Here is a 24,601-nt window from a genome sequence, read left to right as displayed (position 1 = left end):
ATGCTCAACAATAAAAGGTGTCCGACCAATGAGATATCTACTCTGCATGATAAATGGTAATGTCTGTGCATCATCCATCCATGGATCACAATCAAGATATGGTCTCCAAGTAATGTTGTCCAATAAATCAAGCATCCAACGCCAATACTCCATCTTACCCAGCTTATGCTGAGTAAGGATACCTACATAAAAATATACATATGGCTGCCTCTTTCCATGTACTCTGTGATGGATAGGCTAGGTAACAACAATATGCTCCTAGCACCAGATCTGCAATAAAGTGCATCTTGTAGACAAACTCACACTCTTTTCATACACTAACTGGTGAAGATCATGATATAAGTGTGCCAACTTGCAAACACCCCAAGCATATCGAGTACGATGTTGCATCATACTCAGGAGAATCTCACCCTATCTAATCGAAAAACCTCTTGATCTCCTATCAGGACATATAAATCCTCCAATCAAACCAGCTAGAATCACAGGAGGAGCCTCATAATACATCACCATATCAACCCATCTGATCTCTCCTCTACCAATGCTCTCATCAGCAAACACAACTCTGCAAGCCTCTGTCCCAACTTGATCCTGATAATCATACTACACAAGCTCGCCAGTCACTGGGATATGCAGAATCCTGTAGACATCCTCAAGAGTCACACTAATCTCACCCGTCGGTAGGTGGAAAGTGTTATGCTCGTTGTGCCATCTCTCGGCCAATGCCGTCAATAATCCTCTATTATGCATAATCTCAGGCATATACAATAAATGGCATAAACCACATGCATGTATATGTCTAATCTTAGCCTGGGTCAACTCTGGAACTAAATGACGCACTGCCGGTAATTTCTCTCGACACTAGAGAACATCAAGTTTCTCCTATTTTGTCAAGAGAAATTAACAATCTATCAAATCATCAAATCATCAACTATCTATCAAATCAAACTGAAGCAAACTACGCTATCTGTCTATCAAATCAAAACTGAATCATCAAATCTATCTATCTATCAAATCAAATTTAAGCAACTTACACTATCAAAACATTTTAAAACCTATCAATCATGGTTTTTTATCAATCATTGAGTTTACTCAAAAACTCTGCTAAACTCTTACATTAGAAACTAAATCAATTTCTTAGAGCTACTCTATCAATCAAGCTAATCAAAGCTACTCTATCAATCAAGCTAATCAAAGCTACTCTATCAATCAATCTAATCAAAGAAATCCTATCAATCAATCCAACAAACAAAGCTATCTATCGATCTATCAATCACGCAATCACACAATAAAGACCCTATTTTCATCATCAATGTGTATTAAACATGTTAAATCTAATCATCAAAGTGATTTTTAGCCTTTTCACTTATCAAAAACATCAAATTTGAGCAAAAACACTATCCTATTGAGCATATGCGCTAATCCATGCAAAAGAGCTACCTTTTTTAGCAAAAGCACTAACAAACGATGCATTTGCGCTAACATTTTTAACATATGCGCTAACAAAAAGAGCATATGTGCTAATCTATTCATTTGCACTAATCCTAATTGCATATGCGCTAACAAAAATTGCATTTGCGCTAACCTAACGTCGAAAAAATTCAAAAAATTTGGAAAATTCAAAAACGCACCTAAAACATGAAAATTTGAATGAAAACTTGAAAACAAGGCTTGGGATAAGATACATATCGGATATCCATACTCGACAGGTCGCTGGTAATGCTGAACATGCTCAAATTGATGACACTCCACCGAAATCACCATTTTGCCACCTCAACAAGAATATTTTCTCCACAAAGCTAACAAGGATAACAAATTAGCCTTGGTTAATTTTATATTTACTATTTGAAGAGTAATTAATTTCAATGGGGAAATTTAATTTGTTTTTTCCAAATGAATTTAATTGACTAAATTTTTATCAATTATCATGAGATCAATCGTTCAAACCAGAATTTTTGACAATTTCACGATCAATCTCCCGAGGGGGCACACAAATAGGATTTTCAATCTCTATCAGGCATTATCAAGACTTGATTTAATCTTTGAAACAATGTTGTCTCGACATCATTTCAAAGAGGGGCAAAATGTATACAGATAAAAATTGGCTATGAACAATTAAATAAATATTTTATATTTATTTAATAATTATTCTTCTATTAAATAGTTAATTTGAAAAGATTAATTTATTTAATTCATTTTCATGTCTTTCTATTAATTAATTTAATTGAAATATTTTATTAATTAATTCATCTATCATGTTCTTCTAATTAATTAAATATCTAATATTTAATTATTCCTCTAACCAAGTTAATTAAATATCTAAATATTTAATTATCTCCTCCAAGCAATTAAATATCTAATATTTAATAGTTATTCTCTTATCTTATAGTCTCAAATATTAAATAATTTCTCTAAATTATTTAATCCCTTATCCAACTCACCTTCCATCTCCACTTCATTTTTCCTTTGCCAACTCATCAAACATGTGGCTAAGGAAATTAATATTTCTTAAATATTAATTCATAATTTATCTTCAACTTCCAAAATTAATGAATATTGTGTACGTACACATATTTCATAACCATCTTCTATATTCTCTCCAACATCCCTACATCTTAGGAAGGACTTGAGTCCACTTGTCCTCTCATGCCTAAATTTCCTCCAACTATCCCTAGATTCCCTCAGTCAGCAACCCAATCAAGGTGAGATGAGTGACATTTGTCTTCTCCTTCCCCCTTTTTATCAACCTTCACCTTTGCTCACAACCATCCAAAACTATAGATCTGATCAGAACCGTTGATCTGAGCCACATCATCTAATCCTCTCAAGGTCTATAAAATCAAGAGCTTCAGTTGAGAGAGAGTTAGTCTTCAAATTGATCATATGCATTCGTGAGTTTTTGAAGCAAATAGCAATAGAATTTATCATTTTAGCATAATCATTTTAGCATAACCATGTAGTATTTACATATCATAGTATCAGTTAACTACAAGTTATCAGCCCATTCTTCATATGCCATCTTGGAAGCCAATAGTGCATTGTCTGAGAACACACCATCTGCAACCATGAACAGTGGAGTTAGGACACAATGAGACATAAGCCATGAAGGTAAAAATAGCATTTTTATTTCATAAGTACTTCATGTAGTTTCATTGGTTGAATTTGGATTTCCTGTATGCATTTCCATTTGTATTTTGTGAAACTAACTTATTGCAGGTAACATTCTGAGGATGCAATTCAAGTCGACACAAATTTAAATAAATCTATAAATGAAAATCATTTACAATTACAAATTTTAAGTGACTGATAAATAAAATGTTATGAATTCAAATCAACACATATGTGTCTGTGGCTGACTATCAAACAACATATCCATCAATTCATTCGTCAGTGCCACATCCTCAGTCGTGTTGGTTTGACATCTACTCCCGCAAATTGTGCATGAATGGGTTGTGGATCCATTTACAGTGGTCTCATCATCCATCCCTATGCATATGCCTGAGCAAGTGGGACACACATGCTGAATGGGTTGACCACCGCCAGCTGCCCTAACTAATGGATCATCGTCTGGTACAAGAGGTTGTTCTAACCCTGTCCCATGTTGGATGATCACATCAGTCAATGTTGTGGCCGCCTAAAGAGTCTGTAGCTCCATCGACTCTTTCAAGGCTACTGGGACAGTCACATGCACCTTGGGTTTGGGTGCTAGGGGGCGACGACTCTGCAGGTCTACTACCTTACAAGCTCTAGGTCTATCTTGGGCAGAGCTGCCACCTCTACCATGGAAATCTCTCATGTCAAAATAATTAGGCTTCTCATTAAGGACAAACTCACAATATACTTTCCTCAAAAAATACAATGGCACCTCATAATTATTACAAGGTGGTTCGTCAAAGATCATCCACCACCTATTCCAAAATAGATTCCTCATCTACACATTGGTACACCAATGTATGGGAAACCTCTTTGCATTAAGAGGTAAGGACTCACCAGCTCTAGGATCAACAAAAAGAGAACATATTTGTGCTTTACTTATGTTTTTGTTTTTCACTCCCTCATATGATAATCCATTCTCATAAAATGCACGACACCTATCCCTATAGTTTCCCCATTTTGTAATCTGAGTGGAAACTGCAGTGGCACCACTAGCTAATGTTTTTAGGGTAGTGGCAAGGGATAAATGATGCTCAAGGTTAGATGTTTTCAATTTATTAATCAGTCTACTTATTTTAGCAGTGTTTTTCCCTAACTGATTAAGCAATTGCTTTTGTGTAGCTGGTGTACGCTCTAAAGGAGGAGCTGGAGGTGTATTTTGCTGGTTTTGTTGTGAGAAATCATCTTGTTGTGGTTTTGGATTTTGAGAATCTGATATACTTGTAACAAAAAATAAAAAAACTAATCAAAATCAATGATTTTAAAGTCAAAATGTAAATAAAATTTATCAAATATGCAAAATAAACAAAAAAAATTAACAACCTGCCTCTTTCCATGGCACTGGGAAGTGGAAATTGGGAGCCCATGTGCGGTTTCGCAAGAAAATGCCTCTCCAAATTGCTTTCGGATGTAGGTTGAAAATGAGACCCAGTCGGTGTCAAAAAAAAAATATTGATAGGCAGCACGTATGCGGTCTTAAAACACTAAGGCCACGTACGAGGTCCTAATTTCTAAGGGACCGCGTTCACGGTCTTAGTTTTTAAGGATCGCGTACATGGTCCCTTCCCTTTAGGCTCAGCATAAACAAACCAAAGTGCGTACGGGGTTATTCAAAATTCAAAAACCACGTACGCGCTATCTATTTTTTCAACTTTTTTTTTGTGTGTCCACTTTTTTGGCACCATCTTGGTGCACACACCCTGGTATCCCCTCCCCCATTGTCTAATACATCTATGTCTTGTTACAAATTCTCATCACAACAAAAGAGTATCTTGTATGAGCTTCTTAAAGCCACGTTGATTACTCTCCCTTTAAAAAATCAAAGAAAGAATCATAAGAAAAATCAACACAATTCTTCTTTTGCAAGTATCGTCAAATCCATGGCCATTCCACTGATGAATGCCATGATTTAGTGGATAAAATTCAACAAATTGTAATCGATATGATTCAAATACCAGATGACATTGAGTTGGACTCCCATATTATTCCTTCCAAATAACATTTATGTTCCTCTTATGTTGCTCCTCACTATGTGACATTTTTATCTTATTTATTTGGGGTTCTTTGTCATTCACGGTGGTACAATTTTAGGTGCATCATACTTAGATAGCAACATAATAGCATTTTTGTCCTTGTCTCCACACTTGGGGGGAAATAATAGACTTTGAGTCGTTCTTTCTTTCTAAGGATTCACTTTTTCTTTGCAGAGTTGCATTTTTTTCATAAATTGATGTCAATTATTGCATAGAATTATCCTTCATGTGAGTACATGTGTGTTCCTTGTTTAGGACATATTCTTCCTTGAAATGGTTTATATTGTATATACAATCTCTCCTTAGTGAATGTGTGCAATCCTTCACTAAGAATCCATTTTTGTCTAAACATTGGAGAAGGTGTATATTATTGGTCCCCTTCTCCTTTCCAAGATGTCGTCTTTATTAAGGATCTACTCTACTCTTGGAGCTAGGCATCTTTATGCAAATATATCTTCCTCCTTTTTCACTCATGCATCCCTCGAAACGATCCCTTTACATTTGTTGTCAGATATCTCTTTTACAATTACCTCTTCCTTTCTTAGGGAATGAAGCCTATTCAAGCATCTTTCTTCCTAGCTTGGAATGCATGCATTGTTGCTTAGCAAATATCTCATTGGTGTTGAAGGCAGGTATCCTTGTTTCTATCTAAATTAAGACATCAACATAGGACTATGTTGACATCTTAAGTGGGGGGCATACATGCTACCTCCTAGTTGGATTTCAACTACAAATTATCTATTTGGGATTATTGCATCCTCATGCATAATCATCTTATTTGTTATTTATAGGATTGTTTCATCTTCATGCTTCATCCTCATTTTGGATATCATTTGTCTTAGATGGGCTATTGTATTCCTGAAACCAAACACATTATTTTTCAATTGCATGTCTTATGTAGGTTATTGCATGCTTGAAACCAGACCAAAGTCTTAGATGAGATTCTTAAATCCTAAAACCAGATGATATTTTAGCAAAATGAGTCGAACTAGGATAATACAATTTGGTGGACTATTTCGACTCTTCATTCCTACATGGATCACCTAGTATAACATAACTTGCTAGCCCATGGAATCCACATTCCTTCTTTCTCTCCCATGAACCCATGGCATAACACACTTTGCTAGTGTTGGATCATGGTTTCTTGTGCTTTCAATTGGTGTACATCCTTGCTCTTTCTATAAGTCCACTTGTGCTCTTGCAATAACATGTCAAGAATGATATTAGTGGTTGAGATACTTTTGATTATTGAGGTATCTTTAACCAGGTGACTTGGAAATTTATGTTTTAGTACTAACGTTGTTTGCTTTTGTTTATACTTGAAGGTTAATTGCATGAATTGATAGGATACTTTCTTTGGGGGCTTGACCATCGCTCAAAATTATCCTATCCCTAGTTGTCTTGCTCTCAAATTCTCTATCTCTTCATTTCTACTTTATTGAGAGTATGATTCTAAGACCATGCTCCGCTAGGGGCTAAATGTAGCGTCATAAATTGTACACCTCTATTAGTGTGTCCAATTTCACACTCTCCTAGCACTTATTTTAGTATTTCCCTTCCCTCTATACATTATAAGAAATTTATTAATTTAAATTAATATTATGGGTCTTATTCCACTTTATTACATCATCACACTCTCATTTGGGCCCTTAATTCTGGGTGTACCCTTTATTATGTTATCCTAATGAATTCTTAATCTTACCCCAATTTCAACTCTCAAAGCATATTTTACATACCTATGCATTGTGGTTTGAGCCATCGAGATAGATTTCACATTAGAACCCTGTTATCTTTCTTTCCTCGAAAGTCGAAAAAATATTATCAAGACTAGGTAGTATACCTGAACTTTTTTCCTTGAATTTTGAGAGGATAATTTGGCAGTCTTATTTAATTCAAATCTTGTTGTGTACAAAAATATATCAATTCTAAGTCAACTCAATGGTGATTTTAACTATGGAATTCCTATATAAGGCATCCCTCTCAATTTATTTTATTACTACAACTTATGCTAACATTATCATCACGTCAAGAGCAATTCTTCTTCCTTAAGAGAAGACTTGATTCAATGAACAACAAACTACATCAAGACATCTTCATATTGTGTTTCAATTATGATTCCATGATGGATTTTATGTGATTTATCATATTATTGTGTCAATACATGGAGGACTTATCCTAAGAACATTGCATCACCTATTGAAGGTATAATAATCTACATTCAAGCATTTCAATTTTAGATCTAGCCTTGCCCTCAAAAGGCAAGATTTTCCAATTTGATTTATATTTAAATTAGGGTTGATTCCAAACCCAGCGTTTGACCTAAGGCAAACCCCAATCCACAACCCCCATTCTTTCCTCTTGTGTGCAACTACAAGTACCAAGTGGAGCCAGGGAGACTAGAACAACACTAGGACCCAAAAATAGAGAATTCGACCAAATTTCATTTGAAAGTGCTTGGACTAGGGTGCTTTGGCAACATAGTCTAGGACTATGGTGCTTTGGCACCATGGTCTAGGATTGGGACACTTTAGGGTACCATGGTACTACTAGAACAAGTCCAAATTTGCTAGGAGTCTTTCAGATTTCATCAAGATTCATAATTTAAGACCACAACTCAAAAGATCAAGGCGTTGGGCGCCCTAGTCCTACAAGTTTAGCTCCAGATTTCAATTACAAGTGCATAGTCAGATTCCCCTTCCATTTTTGTACCTGTTGTGAAGTTTATGTTTCATTATCAGTTAGCGTAATCAGTCCAAGTTGCTAGTTCATGCATGTACCTTCTTACCCTAGGTTTGACATTTAATTTACATCTTCTCAATTACATTTTCAACTCAAACAAAAGGAAATAGGACTCCAATCAACATTCAAGCCTCTTCTTGTTGGAATTGAGGTTGGATCTATTGAGTTCGTCCTCCTTTTAATTTGATGTATATGAAAGTTAGTTCATTTCCTAGTTTATAAAGTATAACTTGTGAAACCCTAATTTTTGATTCATTACACTTTCATTATCTTGGAATCTTAGCAAAGTTTTAAATTTTAAGCTTTATATTTCTGCATTGGCATTCCAATTTATGTGTTGATAACAATGGTGATTCATTTTTCAAAAACAAAAATGCTCCATGACCCTCAAAGTTGATATCTCGAATGTTTTATTCTATTTCAATTTTATCTTTCACATTTGTTTCATAGTGATGTGCAAATGTTAGATGCCTTTCCTACTTTTTTGTTACAAGTATACCCTGTTTAATTTTTTTTTTAAATTAAAATATTTGATCTTACGAATGGAATTGTATCTTTATTCATAATTCATAGGGAAACTAATTGATAGTTTATGCAAATGGTCATTATGGTTTGTCTTTATTTTTGAGTAATTAAGAGTTTTTTTATTTACTATCTTCAAAAGAGAAAACTTGTTAACCAACACATCCAATTACTTGTAATGGGAAGTCATGGGTTAATACATTAGGCAGTAAGGATAGAAAAATAGAATGGGTTAGACTAAAGAGAGAAAGATTAAAGTTAATTTTGATGGCACCTCAAAAGGCAATCTAGGGCCATCGAGGGCACAAGTTGTGGCTCGTGACTGGAAGGGGAATATCATGGCAATAGGAGCCTAGAGGTTAAAATACAAAACTAACAATGAGGTCAAGGCTCGATCAACCTATCTAGCGTTAAATTTGGCCAATAAGCTCTCTATTTCAAATCTTAGCTAGAGGGAGATTCACAAATTATTATAAATTCTATTATGAACTGACAATCTTGGGTATGGAGGATTAATAAATGGATTAAATTAATTACATTAAAACTAGAAAAAAAAATTCTTTTAAAATTACCCACACATTCCATGGAGGTAATGACGTGGTTAACATCATCTCCAAATGGGTGGTGACATTGAAGACCAATCTTAATGAATTGGTTTGGGAGGATTTTTTAGGAGAGTTGATGGACGGATTATGATTACAACCTATAGCCATGAACTCCATTTTATCCAAATGTTAATGAAAGTGGGATTCTCAAAAGGTCAAAGCGTGCTATTTCTTAATATTGTGGTGGTTCATAGTTTGTCACCATCACTTTTCATTCCCAATTTGCAAAGGGCGGTGTGTAGTGAGTTGGTACAAGAAAATATGGAGGCCGAATTTATCCTAAGAGTGAAGAAAATATAGATTTCATTCATGGGGGAGATTTTTGAGCTACATATGAAGCATATTTTCAAGTTTGATGATCCTATTTTCTACCAAATGGTGAGAATGTTGTTGGGGAAAGAGTTAACGAGAGCAGAGTATAAGTATCATTCCAATGTATACATTTTGTCCATGATGCTCACATCGTGTTTAGAACGGGTTTCGAAGGAAGATGCTTGGTAGATAATGGAATCATCTGTAAAGAGTGAGTGGTCTTTGGGTCTTGGTGCGTTCATTTCAATGGTGAATTCAGGTGAAGGTTTTATTGTCAGGGAAGAGAAATGGGTGGAGGTTCAAGAATATACTACTCCTCTTCACCCTTTCATTATGTGGAGCACAAATTTGAACAAGGATGAGCGGTGAGAGGAAGTGGCAATTGTGTTTTGCTTCATTAAGGAGTACATTCGGGAGCGTGAGGAGGAGAAACATGCAAAGATGGAAGGTGGCCTTAGAATAAAATGTAAACAACTCAATTTCATGCAAGAGGACATTTGAGTTTCAAATCCAGATAAGAAATTGAATATTTAGATAGTTAGTATTTTGAAGGGTTGTAATTTTGGTTAAAAATTGGAACTCAAATATGCTAATATGTGGACTTCTATATCAATTTTATATAGATAGGATGTTAGGATTAAAAATTGGGGATGATAGTTGTGTATTTGACTGTAAAATTTGTCTATATGGTATATGGGTAGATGGATAGTTTGATCTAAAGATGGTTATGATATTTTGGATAGTATAATTTTTTTTATTTTAATATAGTACTATATCAACTTTACTGATGAAAAAAAATAATACTTCCAACCAGAGGCTGAAGGAAATCCACATCAAAAGAGACTTAGATGTTATGAAGCAAAGAGGTCTCATACTACAGATCTTGAACCAAAGCCCCAAGACTAGAGCAAGGTTTTACATAAATGGACAACATTGAATCAAAATCACCTGACATAGAATCTAGCAAAAAGAAAGCTAGATCTAGATTTTGTGATTTTGTCCAAGGTAATAAAATCACCAAAAGATTTAAGGAATACCATTAATAATACAATCATCCCAAAACTCCAAAGGGAGTTTTAGGTAATGAACCCACATGGGGAACAAGCTAACTTTGGTAGCATGAAAACCAACTGACCACTATTGTAAATGAAGAAAGGTCTTACCAAAAAATAAGGGGCAACTTTTATAAATGTGAATATAATCCTGTAAGACAACATATAACCATTCTTCATAGGAAGAATTTTGAGATCTAGAGCCTCCTATAAATTTGAAGCCCAACTACAAATAAGGCCAATATTTGGTCTAAAGCAATAAAATCTCCCAATAAGAGAATTAAATGTAGGGAAACAATGGTTATATCAATCTATCAATTAGGAATACTAAGAGAGAAGGGATAAATATCTCGAGGCAACCCATTAGAGGTTAATATCCCCTTGACACTAGAGTGAAGGTTTACTTCAAATCTTGGTCATTAGAGCCACATGGGAGCATATAGATGGCTTCTTATGCTAAAGATAAACAACATTGATAGCAAGGGGGACAACCTCAACTCTAGAAGCATCCAAATATTCATATGCAAGAAGAGGAACCTCAAGATGCCCTCCAAGGGGTTGAAGTTGAAGTTGAACAGAGGATGAATGGATCCCCTTACCATGATTTCCTTGGACCAATGGGGAAGACCCAATAATGGGCATACTAGTAGCTATAGATTGATTAGCAAAGAGCACAACACAATCTCTACTAACCCTTTTTCTTGCAACATTAGATTGATACAACTTAGAATGGTTAGTACAAGAAACAACCACCACATCGAAAGGGGGCCTTGGAGGGAACCTATTATCCACATCACACACAACATAAAATGGAGCAAGGGTCTCAAAAATGACACCATCTAAACTCATGCATTGATCCATAGAACAAGAAAGGGGGAACTATTGAGACTTCACATCCAAGTTCACAAAAGAGGGGAGGAAGACTCATATAGGCCAAAATTAGAGGGAGAAAACACATTGGGAGAAAGAGTAGCAACACAATGAGCTTCAAGCAAGATATATAGTAAGGGCTCATCATAAAAATCACCCTAATTAAAATTTTTGCTCTTGTACTCGAGAGAGAAAGAGGCATTTTTCAATCTACCAAAACCACACATTTGAGCCTCAAAAAGGAGATCCTAGAGTAGCTTATTTGTAGACCTACTATGCTTGTTGTCATTGGCCTATATGACTTCAATACTAAAGCCACCTCCAAGAAATAATGTTTTCTCCAATATCCCATCTCTACCTCTTCGAAAGAAGATTGACCATTGCCGAGCAAAAAACTTTGCTTCCCCATCTAAATCATCATCAATTGAGTCTCCCTCTATAACTCCCATGCCATCCCTAGAATTGTTGACATGATTTCCTTCCCTATTGCCTTCATCACTTAGGGTTCTACGCAAAACAAAGTTCATCATCTCCTGTTTTACACCTAATCCTAATTGTTATATTATACTATATTATGTAAATTTGTATTTATATTCAAATGCATGTGTGTATGTGTGTGTATGTATGTATGTATATCATATGTATGCATGTGTGTGTGTATACATACATACATAAATATACATATATACATATACATAGATATACATATACATACATATACATATACATATATATACATATACACACACAAATATATGTATGTATATGTGTGTGTGTGTGTGTGTGTGTGTGTGTGTGTGTGTGTGTGTGTGTGTGTGTGTGTGTGTGTGTGTGTGTGTGTGTGTGTGTGTGTGTGTGTGTGTGTGTGTGTGTGTGTGTGTGTGTGTGTGTGTGTGTGTATAGACACACATATACACACACATGTATATGTATATAGATGTACATGTATGTACATATACATACATATTTGCATGCATGCATGCATGCATGCATGCATGTATGTATGTATGTATATACACACATACATATACATATATACATGTATACATACATACATATATTATAATTGTGTGTGTGTGTGTGTGTGTGTGTGTGTGTGTGTCTACATATATATATATATATATATTGTGTGTGTGTGTATATATATATATATATATATATATAGACACACACACACACACACACACACACACATATATGTATGTATGTATGTATGTATGCATGTATGTATATATATATGTATGTATGTATGTATGTATGTGTACACACACACACATATATCTATGTGTGTGTGTATGTATATATATTGGTTTCATATTTATTATACTATATTTATAATTGTTTTGTATTTTTAATTGCAAATAGTTTTGCATTTAGAAACAAGTGATTACGACTATAATTGTAAGTACTATTATTATTGAGGTTAGAAATAGTGATAAAGTTAGGGTTGAGGTCACATTTAAAACTACAATTATTGTGATATTGCTATGAGGGTTCAACTGTGTAGGTTTTTGAGTCAAACTCATTGACCCATGTTTCATGAGTAGTGGTTCACAAGAACCCACCTCTCATGAGAATGAATGGTCCACTTAGCACTCATTGCATCTAGGTGATGCTCACAAGGGTGAAGCATTGGGACTTCCCAGGAGGTCACCCATCCCAATACTACTCCAACTCAAGTGCCCTTAACCACAAAGTTCCCTCCAAGGTTAAACCCACTTAGGTTGCAACCACATTTGAAAACCTTCAGCAAGTGTTGTGCCTTATGAACCGTTCATTATAGAGCCCCTTTAGCTCATCAATTGATAAGTAGGTTTTTGAGTCAAACTTATTGACCCATGTTTTAGGGTTAGGATTAGGTTAATGGTTAGAAATCAATTAGAGTAAATGATCAAATAGGGACACAAGGGGTATGATTAATCATCAAAATAATATAACCCAAACCCTAATTGACATAAAGATAAATGACACAAACAAAGAATTAAATTATTAACAAAATTATATTATTATTAATGTATCTAAAATCGGCTTTGAAGTAACAGATTGTGCATAAAGATAATATATGATACAATCCCCTACAATTTTGTCATGAAAATCAACTTAACTATAGATAATATAAATGATAAATTTTTAAAATAATTATTTTATATTTTCAATTAGAAATAGTGTTTCATTTAGAAATAAGTGGTTAGGGTTAGATTTATAAGTATTATTAGTGTTGGGGTGAGAAATAGTTTTAGGGTCAAGGTTCAAGTCATATTTACAATAACAATTACTATTAGTTTTATAATTGGGATTAGTGTTATAGATAGAAATCAATTAGGGTAATTGTTGAGCTAGGGATAGATTAAGAGTTACAATTAATCTTCGAATAAATAGAATGTTGACCTTGATTTACATAAAGGTAAATCGCATAAAAGAAAAAAGTAAATTGTAAACAAATTATATTATTTACTAATGTATTTAAAATTATTTTTGAAGTAATGGATTGTTTATAGAATTACAATGTCATACACTCTGCTTGAAACTCATCATGAAAATGTGCTTAAGTAAAGAATGCACAAACAATTAATTTTTGAAAAATATTGAAAGAAATGAAGCAAGAACACTTTGTATTCATACCATGATGAACAATTAATAAAAAAATCTATTGATAATCAAGTAAAATAAAGTTGTTTTGATTACTAAATTCTCAATATTTGTGAATAGTGTAGTACTATTTAAACAAATGGCAAATAGATTGAATTGATAGATATATATTTTATATTAATTATTTTCCAAGTCTTTCAACTCGTCTTCTTCTCTTTTTCTACTTACAATTTGTTTTCCCTTCTTCACTTTTTTGTAATTGTTATATTTGAATGGTAGCATAATCCTTAGTCCTTGTAAGCATTTTGCACAAGAGATCACCACAAACGTAAGTCCTCTTCTTTTTGTTGGTTTTATATCATAGTAATTTTGTCAAGAGTTAAACCTTGAGACTTGTGTATTGTTAGTGCCCAAATCAATCTCAATGGTATTTGTGAAGAACCACCCCCTCGAATTGATGTAATTGGAACTATAAACAAATGGAGATTGTCAAATAGTATTCCCAAATCATTGTCAAACTGTACCAATACATATGCTGGTGGTTGAGGTGGCTCTCTCTTTATATATGCTCTCCTCTATAATTATTTTATCTTGATGATGGATCATAGAATTTGACCCATAAAAAATATTTACATGATCAAATTAAGATACTAAACTAATCTTATAAATATATTAAAATCTTATTAGACATAAGCAAACACAAAATTGGAAGGCCATAAAGTTAAGTAGAAAGAAAGTATTATTAGTTCTTGCCATCAAGAATACTTATGCATTCACCCAAATCTATTAATGTCAAGGCATCAACCAATGACAATCAAGAATTAAAATAACTTGACCAATTTTTCTAATGTCTATATTTTTTCATTTTTTTTTCAAAATACATAAATTGTTTTATCTATTATTCTATTGGATAATAGTACTCTACAGTGTTCTACAACGTTATTAGTACGATGTAAGCATTTGGCTATTCATTGATTTTTTTTTTGGCATTTTCCTACAATATTGTTTTATAATAGTATTTTGCGAAACCACCACTATTACATAATAGTAACTGTTTTGTCATATTTCTTTTGATAATGCAATAATTGATAAAGCCATTTGATTTTTAATAATAACTTAAAAAATATATAAAATTATAAATACCAAATATATTATAAAGTTAAATGTGTAGCTATAATTAATCTATTAATATAATGATGAGATAATAATTTCTTATATAATATTATTAAAAAATAAAATTATTAGATGATAATATATTAATTATTGCATGATGCTAGTTATCATAATTATTATTATGTTTATAATTAAAAATAATAGTTATATAACTATTATAATTATTTATTAATTAATTTTAATTTATTGATTAAAAAATGTTGTAATTTGATACACTCTTCACAAAACCTCTACAACACATATCTAGTTTTTTAACACATCATAGAAAGTGACAAGAACCATATGCAATGCATTTTTTGTTAAATATATTTTTTATATGTTTTTATTTAGTGTATTTGTAAATCTAATCATATTAATTTTGTTATACATCCTTTTATTGTGCAAAATATAACAAAATAATTCCAAATTATTATTATTATTAATATTACTTCACAAAAGAGATAAAAACTTATTAATCACAAAAACAAAAATGGCCAACGATCCAAAGAGAAGAGCCAATTGCTCGAACATACAAGATAAATCAAAAGCAAATGGCCTCTATTACAACATTCCAACGCTAAAATCACACCCATTTGGGCTAGACAATCTACAACTCTATTCCACTCTTAAGAAATGTGAGAAAATGTAAGAATCAAAGTACCTATTTAAGCCAAGAATCCACCTACTAACCACAACTAAATTTTAATATTATTACTAGAATTTACCATAATTCTGAAAAATAAATAAATAAGGTATTTCCCTTGAACTTGGCCAATCTACTCAAGCAAGAAATAACAAAACCAAAACAAAATTATCGCAGAACTATTAAAATATTAATTTACCGACAAAAAGTCAAATTAAAAAACACATTTGTTTTTTAATATAGATTTTCACAAGCTATTATTACAAAATTGCTTCGCATTCAGTTAGAGAGTTTGCCATTAGCGCCGTATCCATTGACCAAACAGAGAGAAGAAATTCTGATTGCAGAAGAAAGGACTAGCTGTAAAATTTTGAAAACCATATTGGGTTAGAATTAAAGGCGAACAAGAAAGGAGCAAATATGAATTCCAATCCCAACAAGTCAAAGCAAAGACATGTTTACAAATCTGGAACTGCCGGCTGTGGAGGCAAAGCTGCTCCAACAGCTCCTAAAAACTCTGGTCAGGTATGAAATATCGTTGCCCATCATATTTTATAACACTAGTTTGCTTCGATTTCTCATTGAAATTCCATCATTTTGCATTTAGACATTTCGTCAGACAGCTGACCCACATATCGAAAATCGGATATTTTTCATTTGTACCCCACATCATTGAATGTGGGCCAAATTACCAAAGATGGAACGTACTAGGTTTTTAAGAAATGGGCATTCAGTTATGCAAATTTTATTTTGCATTAGAAGGCACACATTTCTTGCATACGAAGGATCACTCCTCCCGTAACAGTAATTGGATGACATTCAATCGGCATTATGGATACTTAGATAAATTCAGACGTGAAAAGTTAAGAAATGATGATGGATCACAGAGTGTATCTCTGTACAGAATAAAAAATCCCTACAAAGTATAAATACAATATAATGGATTCCCAAGAAGTTGTGCCGCAATGGTGACAGGTGCCTCTCAGAAGAGTCTCACGCAAATTCAAGCAACCTCAGGCAGTCTAAACTCAAGCAGACGTGGTATACTGAGTCATTGTTACAAATATTATGTGTGTAATCCACACTTGAACCACACCATCTTAAAGGAACCCCACTAATCTCACCAAAATTTCACCAAGTGAATAAAGTATATCTTCCTTGCAGGGTGATAAATTTTGCTGACATATTCCAGATTGTTTTCAAACACCTACACACTGTATTTTACTGCATTGGGAATCTACTATATATCATGAATTTTCGAGAGACTTACATTTTGATCTGTCGAATTTGCCTTGCACTTGCAATCAGTATCATCCTGATGTGGCTTGAAACAAAATTTAATACAGCCACTTTAATTCAGAGACAATGCCCTCCGGGGGCCTTAACTGGGGTCATCATCGTAGGAATTGCTTTTGACTTAACATAAGATAATGGTTCACTAGATCTAGCATTGCATGATTAAGATCCTCAGTAAAGAAAAATAGTTTGCCTGAGGACTGATGGCAATGAGCGGATCCCTTAATGTTCTAAAACATCCCATCTTATTCTTTGAGTATCATGCATGGAAGAAATAAACGTTATCTTAGCTGCCTTCATATTGTTATATGGAGGAAAGTTGTCAGATTTTCTGCTGTTGTATTGAAATAGTCAGGCCCCTTTGGATTTTATTGGGGTACGGGAAATGACATGATAGGGCCCAATTGGGTTTTAGCTAATCTAGCTTGTACTCTGGTCATATGGTGATGCAGTTCTGACATCAGGAACCTGCAAATAAGATTCAAAATATACTCTATTTTACCCTTAAGAATAAAAGAAATTTCAACAGCAGAGAATCAATAAGGCATAAATACATCCACTCTATAACCAAAAGAAATGCATACTCAGTTGTTCTTATATTATATTAGTAACTAGAAAATATCAGAATAGCTACAACATTGAAGAGGTTGTAACATATTGACTATTTAATACTCAGCTTATGCTGTTCCGAGTTCCTCTTCGCCCACCAAATTCAACTGATTACTATTTCCCTCTAAGACTGACACTCAAATCCTACGAAATCTCCTAATTCCTCAGCTCATTAGAGATTCCCCGTAATCAAACTCATCCAAAAGCTAAAAATAGAAAATATCCGACAGCTGTTAAGTAAAGATTGGCCAAATCAAAATCATGGAATAGAATACTAAAAATAGTAAAACAAAAATCCTAAAATGATTGATTAGCCACTCAACCAATGAATGTGGGAGGAGAATGTTAAGGTAAATGCTCTGCATCATCCTCCTTGTTGAGTCCCAAAACTGATGCTCCATTTCCTAGTACAAAATCTCACTCACAAGGCCAAGGTTGTTGTCATCCAAGTGAAATCGGCTCATCTATAGAACATGGATGGTCAAAGGTCAACTGTACGAGAGTGGGTCATCTGTCCTACGCTTTGAGCTCAATTTAGACTCAGAAGGGTGTCTCTAGAGGTATACCTTAGTAGGCATTTGAATCAAACAAAATGGGCAACAAAAAATAATGACAACCAAACCAATTGAATATTTGATCCCAAATACTGTCACTAGGTCAAAAAAGACTGACTGCTTAAAACCCCTATGTAGCTGATATGATTGTGCAAGCATGACCCACATAAAATGAAGGTTCACTAAAGATAGTTTCCTTGGTTGTATTGACAACCATGAATGCACAAAAGTTATTTTTATTTCTAAACTACTGGTTGATGGTGTGAAATTGGTAAAATGGTTATAAGCTGGTGCCTTATTCATTGAGCAACATGTCACAGTTCATTAGGGAAACAACAAATTAAAATAAAAAGAATAATGAGCTATATATTTGCATACAACAGAGATTTTGAAATTTTTGATAGAGAAATGCTTATTAATCCATAACATAACTGCATATGTCCATATATAAAGTGAGAAAGATCAATGTTTTCAGAATGCTGTCATGTTCATCTAATTCAACATTACGTTCTTGTTAGCAAGTGTGACAAGAGAAACTCCTTAGGTGCGACTAAGAAACTCTCATAGATATATACCTAATGCCATGGTGACATTCTGCAACAATAATAATTTCCTTTGATTTCACAAACCTAAACCCCATCAAATGAACTAGACTGGCATTTTTTGTTACCTTGCATTAAATTGGCAACTCTCTGGCATTTAGAGAACACTCGATGACTAAACTCCCTCTCTATAGCAACAAGGCTAAACCCTAATCTACAACACTATAACTCTATGAAAATCCATGGTCTGAAAGCATTCCTACAACAAAATGAGTGTCTTAGACTGAGCAATAGTTGTTGGAGGTACAGGAGAAGCTGGGAGTAGTAATGAAGAGCTTGTGAAGTTAATGCAAGTAGTTGCAAGAGCGCCCTTGCATAAATGGTGGATAGATATTGTGCCATTACATTTGGTGCTCAAAGTACTTTTTGAAAACCATATACTCTACCATCAGACACCTTTTAAAATATCCAACACCTATTTAAAATACTAAATACCTTACCACATGCAAGCATTGTAAAATCTTTGGCATTAAGAGCATCACTGGGAATTATAAACTTGTCAAGAACTCAAGGTTCATTTGTAATGTCCCCAAACTATAAGTACCCAAATTTTGCCCTAATTGAGGTAGAGTAGGGTTTAGAGATACCTATTACTTGGATTGAACCCCTACAGGTAGATTAGGAAATACTCATAATCATAATTTATTAAATAGATCTATTAATTAGAAAACACCAATCATACATATATAAAGCATAGTCCTAATTACAAGATTAAATTATGCTTGAGAAAATTCAATCATAGAAGGGCATAGGATAGGATGACTAAGTGGGGTGCCCCAGAGAACCTCTCTACCCTAGGCCTAAGGGTGGACCTTATCCCCCTTGGCCTCATGTGGCGTGTGCCATCCAAATGAGGTGGAATACCTAGTGAGGTATTGTTGTGACGTATTCACACATCGCCCCATTGCAAATGGGGACCCCTGCTTTTTGCTTTCTAGGGTTTGTTTTCTAGGTCTTTTAGGGTTTTGTTTGTTAGCCTTTGCACGATGAGTGCTGTCAAGGGGATCACTAGATAGCAGGCTTTGCTTAAGTCAGGGTGAGATCGCGATGCTCCCGAATTAGGGTTTCTTTGAAAGTCTCCCTTAAGCTTAGTTTCTGTTCTTATTGCTTATGGTGTTGTTGATGTGTATTTTGTACATGACCAAACACAGAATAAAATACCTAAAGGTACCTTATCCTCTCTTGAATAAAGCTCCCGAATGCTGAAGATATCGCAGAAGGATCAATCGGAGAAGCTTCAAGGTTCCTGTTATGTAGGATCTTTACTCGTGGATAAGCTCTTTATGGTATGATGTGATTTTGCTGGAATCACAAGGGGACTTACACTCGATGACCTGAACATCGGATTTGCTGGAATCACAAGATTTCACTGGCCTAGATTTTGAAAAAAAAAGAAAAAGGATGAGGGCGAGGAAAGGATCTAATTCTGACACTAAGAATGTAGGAGCAATGAATAACCTTTGGTGAAATTCTAACTAAGTCTTGTTTTGACATCCCAGGACCATCTCCACAAGGTTAGTGCGATCTTCGGAGGAAAGCTTTATGATGTTCAGATCATCGCTATAAGCATAGACACCATCAGGTTGATGCATATCAGTGAAGAAGCGACAATTGAAGTTAAGCTTAAGCTGAATGATTCCAGTTGACTACACAAGGCAAGTCTGCAATCAACAAACTGCTAGTAGTATGGATATACAAATTTCACCATCAATCAAACACATTTCTTCCACTCATCTAATAACATGAAATCAAATCTGAGAAGTATAAAGACCATGCAAATTGTTGAATCGACCCATAGATTTCACCATTTCTTCAATGAAGTTTTACAAGTCTTTTACAACAACATCTTGGCAACAATCTTTGCCTTCTCTTGCTATTCTACTTTAATTGCTATTCTATCAACTGACTATTCACTATTAGCTAACTATTCACCTACTATCAACTATTGACTAACTATTAGCCTTTACAAATGAGGAGCCAGGGCTTATATAGTGCCCTCAATACAATTCGATGGCTCAGATCAGCTTGAGATCAATGGACGAGATTTTACAATGAAAACCCTAATTAGGGTTTGTTACAACAAACTCAATTCTGGCCAATGAAATAATTGCATTATTTGGACACATGTCTTCTTTGGAATATTCGACCGATGGATAGCCGGGGTAGGTACATTGAAGTTTGTGTCATCTTTGATGAGTCAGGTACATTGAACCTGGACACGTTGAGGTGGATCAACCCAACATGGAGGAGTGATGACTGGGACGCCACCTTGCCTGACACTTGGAACTTGGTTGATGTTCAATTTGATGATGTTGCGAAGCTAGCTTTAATTAACTCTTCTGAAACTATTTGCTTCTTCAACGAACCCTTGCTTTATCTTCCTTTGTCTTTGATGTGCAGGATGGATGATGTACCTTGGACTGGAAGATGTCGTCCTTGATGATGCTAGATCGAAAAGGTCGTCCCTGTTGATGCTGGACTGGAGAAGGTCGTCCTTGATGATGCTGGACTGGAGAAGGTCGTCCTTGTTATGGTCTTCTTTCCGCTGCAAAACAAACCCAAAAGATGATTAAGGACACATAATAAATTCATTTCGACATAGCATTTTATACCTTAAATCATCAACAAGAAGACATCAAAATGAAGTTTGCTCAAGATTCTTTCCAGGGACAAGCTTCATAAGAATCTCGCCCTGGACCCTCTAGAAGGGTCAGGAGCGAAATTTGCATTCTTGGCTCATTTAGACCTCTTTTCAACATTACCTCACAACCAACTCTTCGCCTTGATCTTTATCATGAGCAATCTGAGTGAAATTGGGAATTTTGCTCTAGACCCTTTGGAAGGGTCAGGAGCGAAATTCACCTTTTAGGTCACAACTCTTCATTTTCTTCACTTCAATTCATCTTGTAGGGCAAAGTAACATCAATTTAACCTCAACTTCGCCTTAGGACTCCAAGTCTTGACTTGACACAAGGAGGAAATAGGTAGATGAAGAATTTCGCTCTGGACCCTTTGGAAGGGTCAGGAGCGAAATTCACCTTTTAGCTCAAAATTCACACTTTTGAAGGTCAAACATCTTTCCAAGGCATTCCAAATAGCTTCTCTCACCCTAGTCTAGGCCTGACTTAGCACAAAATTTGGAGGATAAGATGGTTTTTAGGATTTTCGCTCTAGACCCTTTGGAAGGGTCAGGAGCGAAAATCTTATTTTAGGCTTATTTCCTCATCTTTTCAACTCCAATCCACCTCCAAGACCAAGGACACATCGCCTCACGCCTATCTAGGCCATAAAAACCAAAAAACTTGACTTGATTTGCAAGGAAAAAAGGGTGATCCTAGGAATTTCGCTTTGGACCCTTTGGAAGGGTCAGGGGCGAAATTCTCATTTTGGCTTCAAAATTTGCTTTCTTGGTGACCAAAATCCACTCTAAGGCAATCCAAATGACTTCTCTCACCTTTGTCCAGGTTTGATTTTGCTCAAATTTTGGAAGAAAAGATGGTTTTTAGGATTTTCACTTTGGACCCTTTGGAAGGGTCAGGAGCGAAAATCACTTTTTAGGACAAATTCTACCATTCAACTCACCTCCAAGGTCAAGGAAACTTTGCTCCATCCTTCCCTAAGCCATAAAAACCAAAAGCTTGACTTGATTTGCAAGGAAGATAAGTGATTTTAGGAATTTTGCTCTGGACCCTTTGGAAGGGTCAGGAGCGAAATTCACCATTTGGCTCAATTCCTTCACATTTGATAATCATTGATAAGTCAAAGTTATTTCTAAGGACCTCTTCCATCAAAACTCACCTTAGTCAGCACTAGGCTTGGCACAAAATTGGGAAAAAAGGTGGTTTTTGAGAAAATTCGCTCTGGACCCTTTGGAAGGGTCAGGAGCGAATTTCTTGTGTTGAGCTCATTTCTTCATATTGGATGACTCTTGACAATTCAAGGACATGCCTAAGGACACCTCTAATCTTGACCCACACTAGACTTGGCATAAATTTGAGGGATGGCATAAATTTGAGGGAAAAGATAGGTTTTGCACAATTTCGCCCTGGACCCTTTGGAAGGGTCAAGAGCGAATTTCATGATTTGCTTGTTTATCCTCATTCAATTCCATTCTTTTCACTTTGTTTACTTGGACTCTTATCCTTGGATCCCTCTCCCATGCTTGCAACATTTCGCTTGACCTCAAAGTGACTAGAAAAGAGAATTTTGCTAGAAATCATGGCCAGGGACAGGACCTATAAAGAATTTCGCCCTGGACCCTCTGGAAGGGTCAGGAGCGAAATTCTTCCTCTAGCCCAAAATCATCATTTTTTGAGACAAAAATCCATTCAAGGGCAATCTTAAGGGCTTCTATCATCCTTGTCTAGGCCTGACTTGGCACAAATGTGAAAGGAATAGGTGGATTTAGGATTTTCACTCTGGACCCTTTGGAAGGGTCAGGAGCGAAAATCTCATTCTTGACTTGATCCTTCATCTTTTCACCTCCAATCTTCTCTAGAAGGTAACTAAACATCATTCTCATGCAAGGGACAAAGTCTTAAGCCCAAGCAAGGTCAAAAAGGTAGGCTTGTAAGGAATTTCGCTCTGGACCCTTTGGAAGGGTCAGGAGCGAAATTCACCTTCTTGGCTAGAATCCTTCATTTTTTTCAAGGCTTTCAAACATTTCCAAAGTCCAAACATGCCCATACTTCCCTTCAAGATGCCTTGCAACTCAAAATTTGGTCAAACTAGGGAGGAGATGAGCCTTAGGAGGATTTTTGCTTTGGATCCTTTGGAAGGGTCAGGAGCGAAATTCAACATTTGGGCTTGATTGTTCATTTTTTAAACTTCAATTTTCTCCTGGAGGCAAATATAGATCGTTTTCCATCAAAGGGGCAAGGTTTCAAGCCAAAACAAGGGAGCAAAAAAGGTTTATGATGAATTTCGCTCTGGACCCTTTGGAAGGGTCAGGAGCGAAATTCACTTTTTGGCTAAAATCTTCATCTTTCAAAGTGTCCAACTCCCTCCCAAGGCAAGAACATACCAATTTATCCTACATCACGCCAACACCTAGCCAAAACAAAGAAGGAAATAAGAGCTACAAGGATTTTCGCTCTGGACCCTTTGAAAGGGTCAGGAGCGAAAATCATGATTTGACCTTGATTCTTGCTTTTTTCAACTCTACTTTTCTTTGGGAGGCAAACATAGACTACTCTCCTTTCATCTCCATCTTGGTCTTGACTTTAGCAAAGGGGAAAATGAGTGTTTTCAAGAATTTCGCTCTAGACCCTTTGGAAGGGTCAGGAGCGAAATTTCTATTCTAGGCTCAATTCACCTTCAAACTGACTTGACTTTGTCTTAGACTCGATCCTAGATCCATTTCCTTCCATATCCTTGCAAACTTGCTCGACCACTCTTTGACTTAGGCGAGATCTTGAGTCTTTGGTGAATTTTCGCTCTGGACCCTTTGGAAGGGTCAGAAGCGAATTTTGACATTTTAGCCTCTTCGTCAGGATTATTTTATGGAATATAACATTTAAGTATAAGTGCTTATATATCTTTCTTCTTTCTTATACTTTAAGTTATATTCCATATATACTTCCAGGATGTTTGAGAGTGGTTTCAGACCTCCAGGAGTAATATTGCAAAATCTAGTTTTTGGAGGATTCTTCAGTTTTCCAAACTTAGTCAAATTTCAGGATCAGGACATTCCAGACTTAGCCAAATTTCAGGACATTTAAAGATCAGGATGACATTCCAGACTTTACCACTCACCAACTTGACCTACCTCGGACCTTCAAGAATGATACTCACTCACCAAGCAAGACACAATTAGTAACAAGAGCAAAACCAGGCCCTAAGGAAGACTCTCAAAGAAACCCTAATTCTGGGGC

The 24,601-nt window shown here is 35.3% G+C and overlaps 1 protein-coding gene across 2 annotated transcripts in view; it reads left to right on the top strand.

Moving 5' to 3' along the window:
- The first annotated feature begins 15,924 nt into the window (after window positions 1-15,924).
- LOC131047141 (DExH-box ATP-dependent RNA helicase DExH1) overlaps window positions 15,925-24,601 on the top strand; it is an 84,730-nt gene continuing 76,053 nt past the window's right edge. For both annotated transcript variants that reach the window (XM_057980993.2, XM_057980992.2), the window contains exon 1: window positions 15,925-16,192. In XM_057980993.2, coding sequence (XP_057836976.1) covers window positions 16,088-16,192 — 105 coding nt within the window. In that variant the 5' untranslated portion in view covers window positions 15,925-16,087. The remainder of the gene's footprint in view (window positions 16,193-24,601) is intronic.

The sequence above is a fragment of the Cryptomeria japonica genome, chromosome 3 (genome assembly GCF_030272615.1).
Source record: "Cryptomeria japonica chromosome 3, Sugi_1.0, whole genome shotgun sequence".
NCBI classification, from domain to species: domain Eukaryota; kingdom Viridiplantae; phylum Streptophyta; class Pinopsida; order Cupressales; family Cupressaceae; genus Cryptomeria; species Cryptomeria japonica.
This window is presented reverse-complemented; position numbering and strand designations above follow the sequence as displayed.